This window comes from Asterias amurensis, chromosome 8 (genome assembly GCF_032118995.1).
Source record: "Asterias amurensis chromosome 8, ASM3211899v1".
Taxonomy (NCBI): Eukaryota; Metazoa; Echinodermata; class Asteroidea; order Forcipulatida; family Asteriidae; genus Asterias; species Asterias amurensis.
The window spans coordinates 16,141,304-16,162,113 of NC_092655.1; the positions used below are offsets into that span (position 1 = coordinate 16,141,304).

At 38.7% G+C, this 20,810-nt stretch overlaps 1 protein-coding gene across 3 annotated transcripts in view; it reads left to right on the forward strand.

Moving 5' to 3' along the window:
- Positions 1–20,810, forward strand: part of LOC139940300 (uncharacterized) — a 77,781-nt gene that overhangs the window by 31,143 nt on the left and 25,828 nt on the right. For 2 of the 3 annotated variants that reach the window (XM_071936493.1, XM_071936494.1), the window contains exons 8-18: positions 308–442; positions 2,443–2,587; positions 4,198–4,275; positions 8,949–9,457; positions 11,981–12,244; positions 14,322–14,390; positions 15,894–16,014; positions 16,198–16,350; positions 17,844–18,028; positions 19,505–19,557; positions 20,518–20,659. In XM_071936493.1, coding sequence (XP_071792594.1) covers positions 308–442; positions 2,443–2,587; positions 4,198–4,275; positions 8,949–9,457; positions 11,981–12,244; positions 14,322–14,390; positions 15,894–16,014; positions 16,198–16,350; positions 17,844–18,028; positions 19,505–19,557; positions 20,518–20,659 — 1,854 coding nt within the window. The remainder of the gene's footprint in view (positions 1–307; positions 443–2,442; positions 2,588–4,197; positions 4,276–8,948; positions 9,458–11,980; positions 12,245–14,321; positions 14,391–15,893; positions 16,015–16,197; positions 16,351–17,843; positions 18,029–19,504; positions 19,558–20,517; positions 20,660–20,810) is intronic. The other variant, XM_071936495.1, reaches the window with a different exon arrangement.

Consider the following 20,810-nt stretch of genomic DNA (forward strand, 5'->3'; position numbering starts at 1 on the left):
GTGCTTAGCTACTTTATGAAATTTGCTTATGTTTTTGATTTCCATACATATTTATTTTATATGTTAAATTTGTTCTTACAAACTAAACCACTAGGATTCGAACTGCCTCCAGCTACCGGGCAATCTCGGTAGTCTAGTTGGTAAGACACTGCTCTAGAATTGAAAGGTTTGTGGGTTCGAATCGAGTAACATGCCTGTAATTTTTTTTACAGGACTCAGGGAAAGTACTAAGGATACAGTACTAACACAGATCGGTGTATTGGTAAAATCAAAATTAATAATTTATTTTGTTTTTGTGTGCGAGTAGATTCACTTACTGGAGGATATGAAGGTGTCTGGGCTCATCATCCAGGGTGTGGGTTTAAACGCTGAGCGTCGGGTCGATCAGTTCAAACTAGAGTTTGAAGCATCTGATGGTAGTGGGGCGATTGCAGGAAGTAAGGTAAATTTAAAGCGTTGACAAGCAAGATGTTAAAGACAGTGGACACTATTGGTAATTGTCAAAGACCAGTCTTCTCACATGGTGTATCTCAACATATACATAAAATAACCAACCTATGAAAATTTGAGCTCAATCGGTCGTCGAAGTTGCGAGATAATAATGAAAAAAAAAAACACCCTTGTCACACCAAGTTGTGTGCTTTCATATGCTTCATTTCGAGACCTCAAATTCTTAACTTGAGGTCTCGAAATCAAATTCGTGGAAAATTACTTCTTTCTCGAAAACTACGCCACTTCAGAGGGAGGCATTTCTTACAATGTTTTATACCATCAACCTCTCCCCGTTACTCGTTACCAAGAAAGGTTTTTTTGCTAATAATTATTTTGAGTAATTACCTATAGTGTCCACTGCCTTTAAACCATAGAGAAATGACCAGGGGAGGAGTTAGATTGTCCCAGCATCAAATGAACAATGATCACCAGTGATTTAAAGGGTCTATGTACTTTTTTCTAACACAAAACACAACGTCCACAGATTTACATTAAACTTACACAGTTTGAAGATAATGATAGTAAGAAAGCTTCCGTTAAAATATTACTTGCTGAGGTGATGTAGTTTTTGGGGGAAGTGAGTAAAACAACATCACAACAATAATTTTTGTCTCAGTTTTAGCATGTAAAAACGTGCTAACCAGCTATGGTATGTTATGGTGTAATATCATAACTGGTTAATACGTTTTTTACAAACTAAAATAACTTTTGTCTCACTGAGACAAACTTTATTTTGTGCCTAGTTTTACTCATTTTTCAAACACTACAGCACCTCAGTAAGTAATATTTGAAGGGAAGCTTTCTACTATCATCATCTTCAAACCTTGTAGGGTTATCGTACTTCTGTGGACATTTTGAAAAAGTACCCGGATCCTTTAGTATCCTAAAGTATGTGCCACTTTCTAAACAAATTCTGAAAAGAACAAACGTCACGTATTGGAACAAATTTCTTCGTTGGTCACAGCTGGCCATCGATCAGAGATGGTTTGACCTTTACTACATGTAGAAATTCTGCCGGTTTAATACAACTTCTTTCTGAATGTAGGAATCCAAAGGAAATCGTTTTATGATATGAACATTCAATTCCATGGTTACCCGTGGTTTGACGGCAGTGAAATTGTTATCAACCAGGCTGTCGGTTACCATGGCCAGCAAACTGGCGGCGACGATCATTATATACAAAGGCAAACAGTCCATGGAAGAGCAGCTGGCATTTACAGTGCATTTTCTAAGGGACAAGCTCGGGGTGGTGGTCTGTGGGTTTTCGTTCTAACTCCTTCCGTGATCTTTTCTCTATGGTTTAACCAACTTTGCATCGGATGAAGTCTTTTTCAGTTATCCATATCCATTTGAATAGCAATGGAGGATGGTGAGTGCTTGGAAGAACTTCGGAGCAGAATGCAATCGGAAGCAGGCCTGATACTCCACAGAGGCAATAAAGATGGTTGCCTCCATGCCCCCCTGGTCTTTGCCTTGATGCCCTTGAGGGTGCCCTTTACCAAGGAGAAGAATGCTATACAGTAGAAATTTACAATTTTCTCATAGGGTGCCCTTTACCAAGGAGAAAATGTCTTGGTGACCACGCCTTTTCAAAAACGAAGCATACAGGCCTGCGGAAGAATCACTAAAGAAAAGTATTCTTTCTTTTCCACATAAACTGGAAGAAAAAAAAACAGTTTCTCATCACTGTGTATGATTTTCCTGTATTTTCTTATCAGATTTTCAATGCAGCTAACTCCTTGCGTGATCTTTTCTCTATGGTTTAGCCAACTACACATCGGATGAAGTCTTTTTCAGTTGCAGGATAGTGGGCTTTGGTGCCCTCACTTTAAAAAAACCAAGATGATACAGGACTGCAGAAGAAAAAAAAAAAAAAGTATTCTTCTGTTAAAAAACAAAACAAATTCTCATCACTGTGTATGATTTTCCTTTTTTTTTTTTTTTAATCAGATTTTCAATGCAGGATCCAGATTGGACACCAAGCTGACCAATTATTTCCCTGCGCCAGTGAAAGCAAATGCAATCAAGATCTCAGTTGTTGAACCGTGCGATCCATACTATGTGGGGCTACGGGTGCAGCTTCTTGGATGTCCGGGTATGTACTGAAACAATTTCCTGCCAAAAATAGTTAAAGCCACTGGACACTAATGGTAATTGTCAAAGACCAGTCTTCTCATTTGCTGTATCTCAACATATGCATAAAATAACAAACCTGTCGTAATTAGAGCTCAATCGGTCGTCGAAGTTGCGAGATATTAATGAAAGAAAAAACATTCTTGTCACACGAAGTTGTGCGCATTCAGACATGTCAGATTTTTGATTTCGAGACCTCAAATTCTAAATCTGAGGTCTCAAAATCAAACTCAATAACAATTACTTCTCTCTCGAAAACTACATTACTTCAGAGGGAGCTATTTCTCACAATGTTTTATACTATCAACCTCTCCCCATTAGGTTTTGTGCTAATAATTGTTTTCAGCAATTACCAATAAAGTGTCCACTGCCTTTAATGGCCTTGGCCAAATTTCATAGCGCTGCTTGGCAACCGATTTTGTGCTTTCTGTACGATTTCAATTTCAAAGCGCTAACTGTAAGTACAAGAAAAGGCATGCTAACCTTCTGGTGCTTACGTCACAATGGGAATCCATGGTAAACGGGCAGAATGACCGCCCAATTTTTCTGCTAACCTGTGAACCCTTGCCCCTTAGCAGTTTGTTCTGCTACAGTAAGCACAAAAATGTGCTTGCCGGTAAGCAGCATTATGAAATTGGGCCCTGATGTTTCAACCCTAGCAGAGTTTTTCTTAAAGGCTAAATTCTGCATAGTCATTGACAATTTAGAGACCATTTATTTTGTGTATATAACAACGTAGGAGATCCTTATCATTTAAAGGGTTTTGATATCTTTTGTAGATAAAGTTTTTGGCCATGATATGAACTCTTACTCACTGTGAATAAAGTGGGTAATATAATTTACTAATAGAAGTGTCAGCTTCATTAGTCATCATGTTTCTGAGAAAAACGGTCAGCAGGGCATGGACGTGAACCCACAGAACTGGTGTGGTGCACTTGGCTGTTTGGCCATAACACTGCACTCCATACACCTCAATATGGCTGATCTTGTCACTCCAAACTTAAATTACTTTAAAAAAAAGTTATCCACCTTTTTTTTGTTCAGGAAATATTTTTTCTTTTTAAATCTGAAACATCCTCTCAATCCTTTTAGGGCCCGATTTCATAGAGCTGCTGAAGCACAAAAAAGTAGCAAAGCACAACAAAATTGTTCTAACCAGAATGAGGTTACCAGCCAAAACACCATATCACATGTACCATTTGTGACTGGTATCCAGCTCTTTTCTGCTGAGCAGAAAATGTTAAGCAATATTTTCAGCTTAAGCAGCCCTATGAAAAAGTCATGGCTCTGCTTACCGCAAGCAAAGAATTGGGCGACTACAGAAGTAGGGAATTTCGCATTTACGTCAAGCGTATTTCATGGGTCAGCAGGGCATATTTGCTTGTGTAATTCTTTGCATACTCCACGCTTCTAGGCATTTTATGCTTCTGCTTAGTAAGTGGAGAAAGGCGATCATAAGTGGAGAATGTGGTGGTAAGCAGAGTCATAAAAATGGGCCCAAGTCACATTTTTGTTAGATCATCAAGTACAGGTTTAAGTTTTCATATTTTGGTTTCTAATTCTGTTATTCAGTTTGTGCTAGCGATCCAGACTGTACAACAGACATCAATGGGATTTGTCTGCTGGGGAATAACTTCTGCACCTATCATGGTAAGATACTCAAATTCAAGAATCGCACAATGCAGAGTGACATCTTGAGCTGGGGTCAATTTTACAAAGAGCTTAGTATATCCGCAAGGATAAAGACATCTGCTACTCAGATCCAGTGATTCCATCGGATACAATGATATCATTGGCGAAAAGTGCACAGTGACATGAGCTTTCAATAGATGCCCAAACAGTACACTCCTACGTATGACGTCCGCCATTGAATTTGACCGCGTATCTCTCTGTGAAATGAATGTAGGCTAAAGTTGAATGTACCAGCGGCTGGAGGCCGGTCTCTGGTGTTATTCACAAGCCTCGAAGTGTGACATCAGATATTCAGGCTAAGATTGATTTTAACTGCAAATCAATCGTAGTTGCTCAGTAAGGTTTGATGTCACAATACAAATCACTATGGTGATACTGCGATTTGTCTTACAATGGATGTTATTGCTTTGTGAAATTGAACCCTGGTGACAGATACATCTTTTTCATAGTTGAAAGTTCATGGTTCAATTATTTCCACTCCATCATTTAAAATGACAAAATATAACATTACAGTAGAACACAACTTGATAGATTTAGTGGAGGAGGTCTCCTGAAAGCAAGCTTGTTGGATGGAGACCCCCTGAATCTGTGTACATAGTACATCTATTACAAAGAACAATGGAAAGAATAGACTGAAATAATTGAAGGCACAAAACTATCTCCTTTAAAATTGTGAGCTTTGTGCTGCAATGAAGAACTTCAAAGCCTAAATGCCAATAGACGTTTATCATTTTATGTTAAAAAAGTCTGAGGTTTCTGTTCTTAAGTTCTTATGGAGTTTCTGTGTACTATTTGAGTAATGTTTTATCATGTCCGGCTTAACATTTGTACTCAAATTGTTAGCTACATGTAAATGTGTTCCTGAGCTCATGTCCATTTGAAAGTGAAATCACTCTTCGGGTACATGTTTTTGTTAACCCAAATCATCAAATATTTGTAAGTTTCTCCTGAATCACAAAATATTTGTATGCTTTCTCCTGAATCTTTAAATATTTGTACGTTTTCTCCAAAACCACAAAATATTTGTACGTTTTCTCCTGTTAATCACTTAATATTCTCTACGTTTTCTCCAAAATCACTAAATATTTGTACCTTTTCTCCTAAATCACTAAATATTTGTCTATTTTCTCCTGAATGAATAACCACGCTTCCTCCAGTATCTCTTTGTTTCCAGTTTGCCTGCACAAATCATATTATCACTCCTACAAACAAATGTAGTTTTTGTCTTTTTATCATGTAATAATTGTTAACTATTCTACATTTCATGTAAAAACCTCTTAAAGGCAGTGGACACTATTGGTAATTACTCAAAAAAATTGTTGGTTTAAAAACTTACTTGGTAACGAGCAATGGAGAGCTGTTGCTAGTATAAAACATTGTGAGAAATGGCTTCGCTTGAGAGAGAGGTAATTTCACACTAAAATTGTTTGAATTGAACAAGAGATCTCAGCTGAGGTCCCAAATTCAAGGCATCTGAAAGCACACAACAAGGGTGTTTTTTCCCATTATTATCTCGCAACTTTGAAGACCAATTGAGTACAAATTTTCAAAAGTTTGCTATTTTATGCAAATGTTGAGATACACTTAAGCGACAATACTGGTCTTTGACAATTACCAATAGTGTCCAGTGTCTTGAAGTTCTAGAGTTGTTCTCCAAAAAGGGCTGCTTTGTCTTCACATTGTTTCAGCTAGTTTGCTGTTGTCGTCATCGGGAGTTGAATAATGTTTTGTTTCACTCTGTTTTTGTTGTTGTTGCAAATTCTGTATGGAGTATATTCTTAATCTAAAGCCTTTTTCACACTCAAGTTATTTCCTGGGAATCTCCTAGGAACTTTATGTCGGTCTTTTCACACTACAAAAAAACTCTTGGGAATTTCCCGGAAAATAACTTATTCCCAGGAAATAATTAACCCTGCTCATGGGTAGGGTTAAGGAAGTTAACCCCGGGTGAAACTTTTTTCCCATAGAAAAAGCATGAAACGACCATGCATATTCCTTGGAAATAGTACTTCCAGGAGTGACCAAATTGGCATAGTGAGAATGGTTGCTGGGGTGGCAGTGGGTTTGAAAACTCCCATGATTTTCCCAGGAGTTTATTTTCAGTGTGAAGTGTGAAAAGGGCTTAATACTGTCTTTAAGACATAATAATACACGAATAATGAAAATAAATATAATTTTGAGTCATACAGAATTATAAAATTGAACCTTGGTCGGTCCATAAAATGGTACACTGATGCATCAGCTATTTTTTGAGAGACCCCCAAATTTATAAGAAAATTTCTCAGAGTGAAATGTGACTAGATGACCGGATGTCGGATGGGTGGCATGGTTGGCTTGTCTGAAAGCGCTTGCCTCTCACCAAGGTGACCCTGGTTTGATACCTGGCCAGGGCCCTAAGTGAGTTGAGTTGTGCGTTAGTTCTCTTTGAGGGTTTTCCAGACCATCTGGTTTTCCTGCCTCGGGAAAAAATCACACAATCTGATCTTTGGCTGTGCTCCATGGTCATAATGGGTTGATTTGGCTGGCAGTCAAAGGCACCCTTGCATGCCTGCTTCTCGAACACCCTGTAGCCACATCCTTCGCTATTTAGCTCTTAGCTGCAAGTAAGGATGATTAGCCACCCAAATTATAATTATTTGTTTCAAGTTAAAAAGTGATGTAAATGGCTGCCTCACACAATGCACTAAATACTTGTTCTTTATATGATCGCTGCTGGTAGTAGTGGAGATATTGTGGGTTCAGACAATGAGTCAGTAACTCAAAAACTCAATGAACAATTAAATCGATAACCCATACTCAATAACTCAGCCAAATAACTTCCATAGATAAAAACCAAAAGCAAACAATAGTATGTACAAAGTTGTATTAGTCCAAACACACATCGGTGTATGGGTAAAAACAAAAATTTATTTTCTTTATCCCCAATGCAAATTTGACATCTATTATATATCATTGCGGTACCTGCTGCCAAAACATAGGATTCGAACTGCCTCTAGCTAACAACGGGCAACCTTGGTAGTCTAGTTGGTAAGACACTGCTCTAGAATTGCAAGGGTCTTGGGTTCAAATCCCACCGGAGTAATATGCCTGTGATATTTTTCACAGGACTCGGGGAAAGTACTGAGTACATTGCTAACACACATCGGTGTATGCGTAAAAAAACAAAAATAATATGTACATGTATACGAGAAGCACAACCAATAGACTCATTCAAGACTGGGCTGATACAAGCCAAATGACCAGTTTTATGGGTGCGTTCGTTTAGCTTCCCTGGGTCGACCCTGGTCTGCCCTGGTCTGACGCGGGGCTCACCCGGGTCAGCATCAGTGCCCTGCTTGTGGAGTGGGTCACTTGGGGGTGACGTGAGGTGCATGCCGTCACCACGTGAGGGCGAGTGTAATCGTTCGATTAGCTCATGTCAGGGGCTCACCCGAGTGAGCACTGCGGGGTCGACCCAGGGAAGCTTATCGGATGTACCCTATAAGGGGATCTCACCACTAAATTCTGTCTACTTGCCACACCACACACTCCACTTACATATCCCTTGAGGAGTCTGTTGTAGTCATCGACAGATACAGAAAGTAAGCCAAAAAATAAGTTACAGGCAACAAAAACTATAAGAATGTATGTTAAGGAGAAAGTGTTGATTCATGAATAGAATATACGAGCCGAATGCGAGTACATTGTAGTCACGACTCACGAATCTACACTTTTGCTCAGCTAACAATAAATTGTGTCATTAAAGGATTTGGGTACTTTTTGTAACACAAAACACAATGTCCACAGATTTGCATCAAACTTACACCGTTTGAAGATAATGATAGTAGAAAGCGTACCTTAAAATATTAGTTGCTGAGGTGCTGTAGTTTTTGAGAAATGAGTAAAACAATGTCATGAAAATACGTTTTTTGATGCTAAAATAATTTACGTCTCATGATCACTGAGACGAAAATTATTTTCATGACATTGTTTTACTCATTTCTCAAAAACTACAGCACCTCAGCAAGTAATATTTGAAGGGAAGCTTTCTACCATCATTATCTTCAAACTGTGTAAGTTTAATGTAAATCTGTGCACATTGTGTTTTTGTCCTTTAAGTGATTTTTCTAGACTGGAAAATTGTTTTTTTGTGAATTGATAGATAACATATTTTGTAGCTATGTTTGGTTGCACTTTTATGCTGTCTTTCAGTTTGGAAAGACAGTAATTGAACTATTTAATTTAGTTTTTAATAAATCTACACTCAACTGTAGATTCGGTTACAGTTAAGTTAAGATTCGCAAACATAATGTACACTTTCGACAATAGAGTGACGTCACATAAATAGTTTAATAGCAAACACACCCTCGCCAACGAACCTCACTGTCTGGCCATTACAGTACTAAAAAATACACTAGAAGTTGTTATTGACATGTGCATAGCAACTATATTAACCAAGATTTCTTCATTAATGGCTTATCCAGAGATAACCACGACAGAAAAGCCAACCACCACTGTGCCAAGTACTATTGAGAGTACTACGGCTAAACAAACTACCACCCAACGAACTACCACCCAACCACCTACCACCACACCAACTACCGCCCAACCAACGGGGCAAATATCAACCACTAATTCTCCTAATTCCGCAGACCTGACAACCACTGCTGAGCCAACAACACCCATTCTGACGACCGAGGCCATCACGACAGCACCGATCACAACAGATGCGCCGACAACAATAGTGCCGACCACCAAAGCACAGACTCCAGGATTGACTACTGCAGGAACAACAGCAGGTGACACCACTTTAGCAGCAGGGAGCACCGCAGCAGCGGGGAGCACTGCAGCAGCGGGGACCACTGTGTCACCGGGGACCAATGCAGCAGCGGGGACCACTGTAGCAGGAACCACTGCAGCCAACGCTGCCACCACAAGTAATGCAGGTGCCAGTACTAAAGTAACAACACAAGGGCAAACAGATAAACAAACCACTAAAACTGGTACAATACCTTCAACCCTAACAGCTAGCGAAACTACTACAGTTGCAGCAGGCCCTACAACTACAGCAAGTGTCACATCACCAGTAGCCACAACTAGCCCTAGCAGAAATAAGATCGATAAAAAGATCGATGAAGTTACTGCATCACTACCTGAAGAAGTAGGTTTATTTCCTTTTTTATTGCCTTTATAAGTATCAATATTAATTTCTTAATAATAATAATAACAAGAGGCTTTTATAAACTGTAGCGCCCTTAGAGGGTGTACATGTAATATGTACTTTTTGTAGGACAAAAAACACAATGTCCACAGATTTACACTAAACTTACACAGTTTGAAGATAATGATAGTGGGGTGTCGTGGCCGAGCGGTTAAGAGCACCGAATTCAAGCTCTGCTCATTCTGTTCAGCAGTGTGTGGGTTCGAATCCCGGTCGTGACACTTGTGTCCCTTAGCAAGACACTTGGCTATTATTGCTTCTCTCCACCCAGGGGTAAATGGGTACCTGTGAGGGCAGAGATGGTTCTTGTGATTGATTTAGCCGAGTAGCGCATTTGTTGCACGAGGCTGTATACTCCCCAGGGAGCTGAGATGGTTTAAGAAGTGAATTAAGGCCCAGTGACCAGGGGTAATAATTTGAAGCGCTTTGAGACACCCATTCGGGAGTGAAAAAGCGCTATATAAACTCAAATATTATTAAATATTATTAGTAGAAAGCTTCCCTGAAAATATTACTTGCTGAGGTGCTGTAGTTTTTGAGAAATGAGTAAAACAATGTCATGAAAATAATTTTCGAGATGTTGTAGTTTTTGAGACGGAAATTATTTTAAGCATTCACAATCGTATTTTCATGACATTGTTTTACTCGTTTATTTTAAGCATTCACAAACGTATTTTCATGACATTGTTTTACTCATTTCTCAAAAACTACAGCACCTCAGTAAGTAATATTTGAAGGGAAGCTTTCCACTATCAAACCCTGTAAGTTTAATGTAAATCTATGGACATTTTGAAAAAGTACCCAAATCCTTTAGCCCCAAAATAGTCCTGAGGGGCTTTACAGAGGATAAAATTTTAAGCAAGTTAGAGAGCCAATAAAGGAGGATCTCAATAATTACAACTATTACCTTTTTAAGGCCAAATAGACATCGTAGATACCGGTTAATAACCAATTTACTCTAAAAACTTGCATTTAGTAATGAATAACTTAATTCAAAAACGGCTTATCTATTACATAACCTCTTGACGCCAGTGACGATATTCCTCTAATTGGGTTGAACACAGTTCTCCAGCTTTGGCAAACTGAGGGCGCTATTTTCCACACCAAATAGCCGCCACTGATGTCACGATTCCTTTGTGGCGCAGGTTTGTTTGACCCCGCGTTTTTCAGAAATTTTGCTTGAAGCGTTCTGTAGAAAAAAACATTTTTACCATGTTTTAACGTGAGGTAAGAGACTCGTTATATTTTTTGAATGTCTTCTATGGACTCCAGCAATTAGAAAACTGTAATATCTCTATATTCAAGATCATCTTTTATTGGCTGTTTAAGAATAATACCGAACAATTAATCTTACTTTGCTAATTTTTGAAGTTTTTTGTATGGCCCTGTTTGTAATTGCGGCTACAGCTACTGCTACTGCTATGGCTAGATCATTCTATCAATGAGCATTGATGACTTAATTGATGCATTGGCTGCCCTTAGCAACAGCCGCAGCCGCTTATTTGGCTATGGCCTCAGTTTATGTTATGCCTTAAAACCGGTTAAACTTATAAGGGGATTCATTTTGGGTGACCGGTGTTTTGGTTGTACTGTACCGATCAATCTGTAAGTAAACGTAAACACTGACCGGACACAAATTTTTTGTTTTAACGACTCACGGGCTGAAAAAGTATCCGATCAGAGGGCCATATTTCATAAAGCTGCTTAGCAGACAAAGCTGCAACAAAAATAATTAGTGACCTGAGGTTTGAGAAAGACTGTGCTAGGGTCAAAATGTCAGGCACTAACTATTTTTGTTTGAATTTATACCATAGGTCCCTTTGGTTGGTATGCAGATTTTAACAGCTATTCTCTTTTTTTACAGAAAGTACTGCTATAAAGCAAATTGCATTAACAAGCCAAAAAAACGAGCTGGGAACCAGTGGAAACAATGTCAACTTGTTGAAATTTGGCTGGTAACCAAATTCAGGGAAGCAATAAAATTCTGCTTTTTAAAGGAACATTACAGAACTGGCAAGAAAAAAAATTGTCCAAGATCACAGATTTACATAAAACTTACACGGCCTAATGATGATGATAGTAGAAAACATCCCTTGAAATATTTCTGTCTGAAATTTCATATTTGATGAGAATTTTAAAAAACTAATTTCCCGTTGGAGTTTATTGCTCAGTGAGCGATTTGTGAGCGACTTTTTTTTAAATGATGTCATGCGAAATTTGTAATCGGTTTTCCACTATTTTCTCATGATCCAGATGGCCGATATAATCTCAAACTTCTACAGGTTTGTCAGTTCATGTATTATGTTGGATAACTTAAAGTGCTTACACTGTCAGCAACTGTTTTGGTAGCAAAAACCAATTCTATAATGTTCTTTTAGGAAATTGGACCAAGGGATAATCACCTTTTTTTAAAGTTTTTTTTTTTACAACAACGAGTGAAAGTTTGTTTTATCTTTTTGGCAGGTGAAAGATTCTCTGACCGCTCTGATTTTACCTGACGACCTATCCGACGGTGTGGCATCTTCCGCCGACATTAACATAACCACGGACGTCATTAAGTCAGGCCTGGAGGTCATTCGCAATGTCACCACTGTCGCTAATACCACCGAGGATGATGATCTCCAGAGAAATATCCTCGAAGGCAGCTGGAATTTCATGATTGCCGTCTCTGAAAATGAGGATTCCTTCATATCCGAAAACAACGAAGTGAACGAAGATCTACTTCAAGTAAGTTCAGTTCAGTTCAGTTCAGTTCAGTTCTTTTATTTCCACAGTATTCACAAGTATAACAGTCAGATACAATTCAGTATTATGTAAACAGGGAGTGAAACTGTAGAGGAACCCATCAAAAAGCACAGCAAGTAATGGGTCCCTTTAATGAAGCATGTGCTTTGACCTAAATAAATAATTACATTGTATCTCCACCATGCAAAGTTTCAAATTCTACTCATGTACATGGTGTTACTGCAAACCTTACTAGATTGTATCTCCACCATGCAAAGTTTCAAATCCAACTCATGTAAATGGTGTTACTGCAAACCTTACTAGATTGTATCTCCACCATGCAAAGTTTCAAATCCTACTCATGTACATGGTGTTACTGCAAACCTTAATAGATTGTATCACCACCATGCAAAGTTTCAAATCCTACTCGTGTACATGGTGTTACTGCAAACCTTGCCATAGATTGTATCTCCACCGTGCAAAGTTTCAAATCTTACTCATGTACATGGTCTTACTGCAAACCTTACTAGATTGTATCTCCACCATGCAAAGTTTCAAATCCTACTCATGCACATGGTGTTACTGCAAACCTTACTAGATTGTATCTCCTCCCATGCAAAGTTTCAAATCCTACTCATGTACATGGTGTTACTGCAAACCTTAATAGATTGTATCACCACCATGCAAAGTTTCAAATCCTACTCATGTACATGGTGTTACTGCATACCTTGCCATAGATTGTATCTCCACCGTGCAAAGTTTCAAATCTTACTCATGTACATGGTCTTACTGCAAACCTTACTAGATTGTATCTCCACCATGCAAAGTTTGAAATCCTTCTCATGTACATGGTGTTACTGCAAACCTTACTAGATTGTATCTCCACCATGCAAAGTTTCAAATTCTACTCATGTACATGGTGTTACTGCAAACCTTACTAGATTGTATCTCCTCTCATGCAAAGTTTCAAATCCTACTCATGTACATGGTGTTACTGCAAACCTTAACAGATAGTATCACCACCATGCAAAGTTTCAAATCCTACTCGTGTACGTGGTGTTACTGCAAACCTTGCCATAGATTGTATCTCCACCGTGCAAAGTTTCAAATCCTACTCATGTACATGGTGTTACTGCAAACCTTACTAGATTGTATCTCCACCATGCAAAGTTTCAAATCCTATTCATGCACATGGTGTTACTGCAAACCTTACTAGATTGTATCTCCACCGTGCAAAGTTTCAAATCCTACTCATGTACATGGTGTTACTGCAAACCTTACTAGATTGTATCTCCACCGTGCAAAGTTTCAAATCCTACTCATGTACATGGTGTTACTGCAAACCTTACTAGATTGTATCTCCACCATGCAAAGTTTCAAATCCTACTCATGCACATGGTGTTACTGCAAACCTTACTAGATTGTATCTCCACCATGCAAAGTTTCAAATCCTACTCATGTACATGGTGTTACTGCAAACCTTACTAGATTGTATCTCCACCATGCAAAGTTTCAAATCCTTCTCATGTACATGGTGTTACTGCAAACCTTACTAGATTGTATCTCCACCATGCAAAGTTTCAAATCCTACTCATGTACATGGTGTTACTGCAAACCTTACTAGATTGTATCTCCACCATGCAAAGTTTGAAATCCTTCTCATGTACATGGTGTTACTGCAAACCTTGCCATAGATTGTATCTCCACCATGCAAAGTTTCAAATCTTACTCATGTACATGGTGTTACTGCAAACCTTACTAGATTGTATCTCCTCCCATGCAAAGTTTCAAATCCTACTCATGTACATGGTGTTACTGCAAACCTTAATAGATTGTATCTCCACCGTGCAAAGTTTCAAATCCAACTCATGTACATGGTGTTACTGCAAACCTTGCCATAGATTGTATCTCCACCGTGCAAAGTTTGAAATCCAACTACTCATGTACAATCTGCAGAGCTTATTACTAGCTTGTATTCTCCACTGTGCAAAGTTCCCAATCCTACCGTTGAATGATTAGACTTTGAATTATATTGAGGTTTTATGAAGTGTTTTCATTGTACGTTTCACTTCCAATGCAGGACTTTTTTGATGTGGGCAGCCTGGTGCTTGACAATGACAGAGAGGAAGTTTGGGAAGACATTCAAATGGTAACCAGGGACATATCTTGATTGGAAGCATATTGTGGAAATGTCATGGCTCAGCGGTTAAGAGCACCGAATTCAAACTCCGGTGTTTCTGATCAGCAGAGTGTGGGTTCAAATCCCCAGCCGTGACCCTTGTGTCCTTAAGCGAGACACTTAACCATTGCTTCGTCCTTCAGATGGGGCATAAAACCGTTGGTCCCATGTGTTGTGTAATGCTGGTAAAAGAACCCAGTTCACTTATCGAAAAGAGAAGGGGTTCGCCCCGGTGTTCTGTGCTGTGGCTGCTGTATACGCCATATGATACCACCTTGTAAACCCTTAAGGTGCTGCATAACTGGGTCTCAGAATTCATCACTGCAATAACCAATCTTTATACTCAGCGCCTCGAGTAGCTTGTTCGATAGATATGTGCGCTATAAAAGACTTTGATATTACATATTGCACCACAGCAACTTGTAAACAATTATACACGATGCTTACTGCTATGTAAAAGAATTAGTCTCATAATTCAAACGTAGTCCCATATACATTGCAGGAAATGCTGTACGTTGTAGCGCCAGGAGTGTCACTGAGTGACGGATGCTTTACCTATATAAGAAGCCACTACTATTATTTTTATTATCTGGCAAACCTTACGAGAAACAAGTTTTTGTGGTTCAAAATTCACAGACTGAAACAATTCGTGCAAGAACTATGCAAGTGTGGGCCTTGGACAATACTGTTTACCGAAAGGGTCCAATGGCTTTAAGTTTACCAGCCAAACAGCCATGTCACATGTACAACTTTTTTGAATGGTATCCCGCTTGTTTCTGCCAAGCAGAAAACTTTTAGGCAATATTTTCTGCTCAAGCAGCTCTATAGTTTGGGCCCAGCCATCGATTTCACCAAACTCTTCCTAACTTAGGATTAGTCTCAGGACTTAGATCGGGTTAAGTTCCATATACGAAGACGTTTGGACGCATTAAACCCATCTTAAGTTAGGTCAAGTTACTCGACCTAACTCGAGATAGGATTAATCCCAGCATTTGGTGAAATCGGCTGTTGGTGATATACTTAACACTGTCTTGGCATGCATCGCCACAGTGGTCACATTGTATTGATCAGTCCCCTTTGACCATCAAAATTTGTATGGGGTACTTTCTGTAGGACACAAAACACAATGTCCGTAAGTTTACATTAAACTTACATGGTTTAAAAATAATGATGGTAGAAAGCTTCCCTTTTAATATTACTTGCTGAGATGCTTTAGTCTTTAAGAAATGGGTAAAAAATCACAAAAATTATTTTAGCATTACAATACATTGTGTGACATTGTTTTACTCATTTCTCAGAAACTATACAGCACCTCAGCAAGAAAAAAATTTTAGGGAAAATTTCAACCATCATTATCTCCAAACCGTGTAAGTTTAATGTTTATCTGTGGAAATTGTGTTTTGTATTACAAAAAGTACCGAAAATCTTTAAAGTTGCACAATTTTTCTTTGTTTTCCTCCACCTTGACTGTAGGAGACTGTGGCAGGACCGTTGGGGATTGTGTCTTCAGTTGAAACTGTGGCAATCGAAGTTGGCAAAGCTTTAATCAATCAAGGAAACGCTTCGGACATAGTAATTGCTGAGGACAACCTGAGTAAGTGCTTGTTTATACCCTTTACATTTGCATCTATCTGGCAAGGGCAAGTTGGATTTGTGCTCTTTTGTGAAAGGGGTTTTATTCAACACATGATGACCCAGCAATCCAGCCCTAGCCGTAGTTGAGCCGCAACCACCAAGATCCAGGTAACTGACCTTGTTTGTTGTCTTTTATTTTCAGATGGAGTTATTGCCGTAATGGGGAAAGACGAAGTTCAAATGAATGGTTACTCAAAAACTTTTGACAGTAAAGATGACTCATCTGGAGTGGCGACTGAAATCAATATAGGCAATACCCAGTTTGAAGAAAACGGTGCCATAAAGGCTTTGCCAGGTAAGTGTAAGACTGTTTTCAGTGTTCAGAAATTTTCCTTTAAGCATCCAGGAATTCCCTTTAAGTTCTCAGAAGTACCCTAACAAGTACACAGAAATTCCACAAGTTACATGTAGATTTATGTTTACTCAGAAATTCCCTCATATAAGTGTCGAGAATTCCCCATAATTAAGTATCCATAAATTCCCTCATAGGTATTCAGAAGTTACTTTATGCATCCAGAAATTGCTTCACAAACATCCAGAAAATTCCCACTTAAAAATCCAGGAAAAGGCTCTCAAGTATCCAGAATTTCCCTCACAAGTATCTCGAAAATTTCCTCGTAAGTATCAACAAATTCCCTGATAAAAGTATCTAGGAAATTCCCTCACAAGTCTCAAAAAATTCCCTGATAAGATTTTAGAAAACTCGCTCACAAGTGCCCAACAAAATTTCCCTGATAAGTATCTAGAATATTTCCCACAAGTATCCCAAAATTCCCTGTTAAGTATCCAAAAGTTCCCTGATAAGTTTGTAAAAAATACCCTCACAAATGTCTGAAAATTCCCGGACAAGTATCTAGAAAATACCTCTACAAATGTCCAGAAATTCCCAGACAAGTATCTAGAAAATGCCTTCCACAAGTATGCAGAAATTCCCTCACAAGTATCTAGAAAGTTCCCTCACAACTATCCAGAAATTCCTGGATAAGTATCTAGAAATTTCCCTCACAACTATCCAGAAATTCCCAGATAAGTATCTAGAAATTTCCCTCACAACTATCCAGAAATTCCTGGATAAGTATCTAGAAATTTCCCTCACAACTATCCAGAAATTCCTGGATAAGTATCTAGAAATTTCCCTCACAACTATCCAGAAATTCCTGGATAAGTATCTAGAAATTTCCCTCACAACTATCCAGAAATTCCTGGATAAGTATCTAGAAAATTCCCTCACAACTATCCAGAAATTTCTGGATATCTAGAACATTCCCTCACAACTATCCAGAAATTCCTCGATAGGTATATATAAAATTCCCTCACACTTATTGGGTGGCATGGTTGGCTTGTGCGTGAAGCGCTCGCCTCTCACCAAGGTGACCCCGGTTCGATTCCCGGTCGGGGCCATATGTGAGTTGAGTTGTGCGTTGGTTCTCTGCTGTGCCACGAGGGTTTTCCAGACTATCCGGTTTTCCTCCCTCAGGAAAAAATCAAACACTTTCTTGGCTGTGCTCCGTGGTCATAATGGGTTGATGTGGCTGGCAGCTGAATGCGCCCTTGCATGCCTGCTTCTCGAACACGTTGTAGCCGCGTCCTTCGCAATTCAGCCCTAGCTGCGAGTAAGGACGATTAGCCCCCCAAATTATTATTATTATTATAATAAAAATTCCCTGGTAAGTGTCTTGGAAATGCCTTTACTATCTGGCCTACTAATAACTTCTCTCAAGTATCCAGAAATTCTCTGGTAAACTGAATTGTTATTTAGTGCAATTTGTTTGTCTGTATTCTTTACAGCGAATAGCAGTTTGGTCGTGGTGGTACTCAAGTTCAACAGCATTGAGGAATTGTTGGTCAAAGAAGATGTTGAGGACCAGACACCGGGAAACAAACGACTCGCTAGCAGTGTTTTGTCAATTCAGGTGGTTGCGGATGGTAAACCTCAGTCTGTACCCCTTTCCTTTAAGCTGGGGCATTTAGAGGTGAGCAAGCAGTGTATTGTATTTCTGGAAATGTGCTGAACAAGTCTAACCTATTAGTAATGTTATTATTATTATTACAGATGAATTGCATATGGCGTCAGTGACCGCCATCTTGGATTACAAACATTGGAAGCAAGCACTTTATAAATTTATTATGATGAACACCATTAACCAGTTTACTTAAGGTTTAAAAAATCTTTTCCTGCTAACTTTATGGCTTTATTTGTTGTAAAATGTGTGCAAATTTTGGTGAGTCAATCAGCGTTGAATTGCTAGGGGTAGGTGACAAGATATGGGCCCAATCTCATAGAGCTGCTAAGCACAAAAATTTACTTAACTTGAAATTTCTTTCTTGATAAAAACAGGATTACCAACCAAATTTTCACCTGATTTTCAGGGTAAGCATACAACAGCTGAATACTAGTAACAAGCAATATGCAACATATGGAAATTTGGTAGGTAATCTTGTTGTTATCAAAGAAGAAATTTTATGCTAAGCAATTTTTTGTGCTTAGCAGCTCTATGAAATTGGGCCCTGGTGTGCTGCCCACAGTAGCAAGACTGCCCTTGTACTGATGTCCCGCTTGACTAAATAACTGCCAATGGTCTTCTATTTTGAGACTTAAGCCTGGTTCACACTTCCTGCGAATGCGATTGAGAAGCAAATGTTGACGTCACAAAAATCACAGCGAATATTCGCAGCAGTTCAGCTTCATTCAAATCACTTGCGAATATCGCTGCAAAAGGATAGTTGTGACGTCAAATTCTCATCAAATTCGCTTCGCATTCGGCAACACTGGCAGATGCGCTGATCTAGCCAGAGCTGTAGCCAAAGTTGTCGAAGTGAAGATATGGCTCGCGGCTAACCGTTTGCACTGCCTAAAATGCTCACCGCAACATAGATAGTTTGACTTCCATGGCATGGCCAAGATTTTTTGACGTCAGGTGAATTGGGTCAATTCATGATTCTTGAAGGTTTTTTATTTAAACACCTCAGAAAATACCTAATTTTTGACAATAAAAGGAAGTCATTTTAGCACAGCGTAGACTACCATTTGTTTAAAGGGTTTGGGTTAATTTTGTAGAACACAAAACACAATGTCCACAGATTTACATCTAACTTGAACAGTTTTGAGATTATGATAGTTGAAAGCTTCCATTAAAAGGTTACTTGCTGAGGTGCTGCAGTTTTTGAGAAATTAGTAAAACGAGTTACAAAAAGAAAACTTGTCTTAGGAGACAAAATTTAGCATGAAAATGTATTTTTGTGACATTGTTTTACTCAGTTCTAAAGCTACAGCACCTCAGCAAGTAATAAGCTTTCCACCATCATTATCTTCAAACAGTTAAAGTTTAATGTAAATCTGTGTACATTGTGTTTTGTGTTACAAAAAGTACCCAAATCCTTTAAATAAAATTCATTATCATACTGTATAATCTGTATAATCACAATATTCTGCTAATTTCTTTAAACAGCCTGTAAAAGAGGAAGAACCAAAGTGTAACTTCTGGGAACCGGTACTTTCTTCGTAAGTATGAAAGAATTAGAATAATAATAATAATAATAACTAGAGATGTATGTATAGACTGATCCATACGTGCAAGTGCTGCACACCGCGGCTCCATTTCCTTGACGCTTGCAACATGTGGTTTTATACACAGAGATAGGTTTCCACGTCTTCTTTTTAACTTTTTATAACATAACATAACATAACAATTAACATTTATAAGGCGCTATTCCATCAAGATCATAGCGCACTAGAAAGAAATTAACATGGAAAAAGGTGAGTCTTAAGGACTTTACGAAAAGTAGATAGAGTATATTAGATTCCCTAATGGCAGTTGGGAGATTGTTCCAACTCATGGGCCAAGCCACACTGAAAGCCTTCTGACCTAAAACTTTGTTTGCTCGGGAACATTCAAGCGAGTGATGTCAAGTGTGGACCGAAGAAATCATGGAGGAGTGTAATGTGACAGTAAAGTGGTAATATAATGAGGTGTAGTTTTGTTAAAGCAATTAAAAACGAGAAGAGCAATCTTAAAATGGATGCGTTCTCTAATTGGTAGCAGATGAAGTTCCCTCAGTGATGGGGTAATATGTTCTCTCAAGGGTGTGGAACATATTAAACGAGCTGAACTATTTTGTAATCTTTGAACTCTGTTCAATTCATATGACGTTGCACCAAATAAAAGGAGATTACCATAGTCAATACAAGAGAGGACTAAAAGCTCTGACAACATGATGGAGAGTATCCTTAATAACCAGGTACCGTTTGATTCTCCTTAAGTTACGTAATTAAACATTTATTGATTGGCAGAGGCTAGAAACTTGCTTGCTCATTGTGAATGAGGTTTCTTTGTCAATAATTAACACAACTTCCCTGACAGGCCTGTGAGGTGGCAAAATCCACCTAAAAAGACATTCAAGGCGCTTTAGAATGAGCTTCATACATGTAAATGCCGTTTTAATTATTCTTATTTGTCTGCAGTGATGGGGACAGTAGTAAGACTGCCGGGAACTGGAGTGACGCAGGATGTACAAAAGACGATGCTGCTTCCTCAACCAGCGCTACGGTCTGCAACTGTGACCACATGACTAACTTTGGTATTCTGATGTGGCTCGGTGATTCAGTGAGTTTTACATGTACTTTTAAGATTTACTTTTAATACGCTTTACATTGGCATAAAAATATACAAATAGATAAATGGATCTGGATGTATAAACTGTATAAACTGTGGATGTATCGCCTTGGGGATACAAAAAGATATATTTTAATAATCT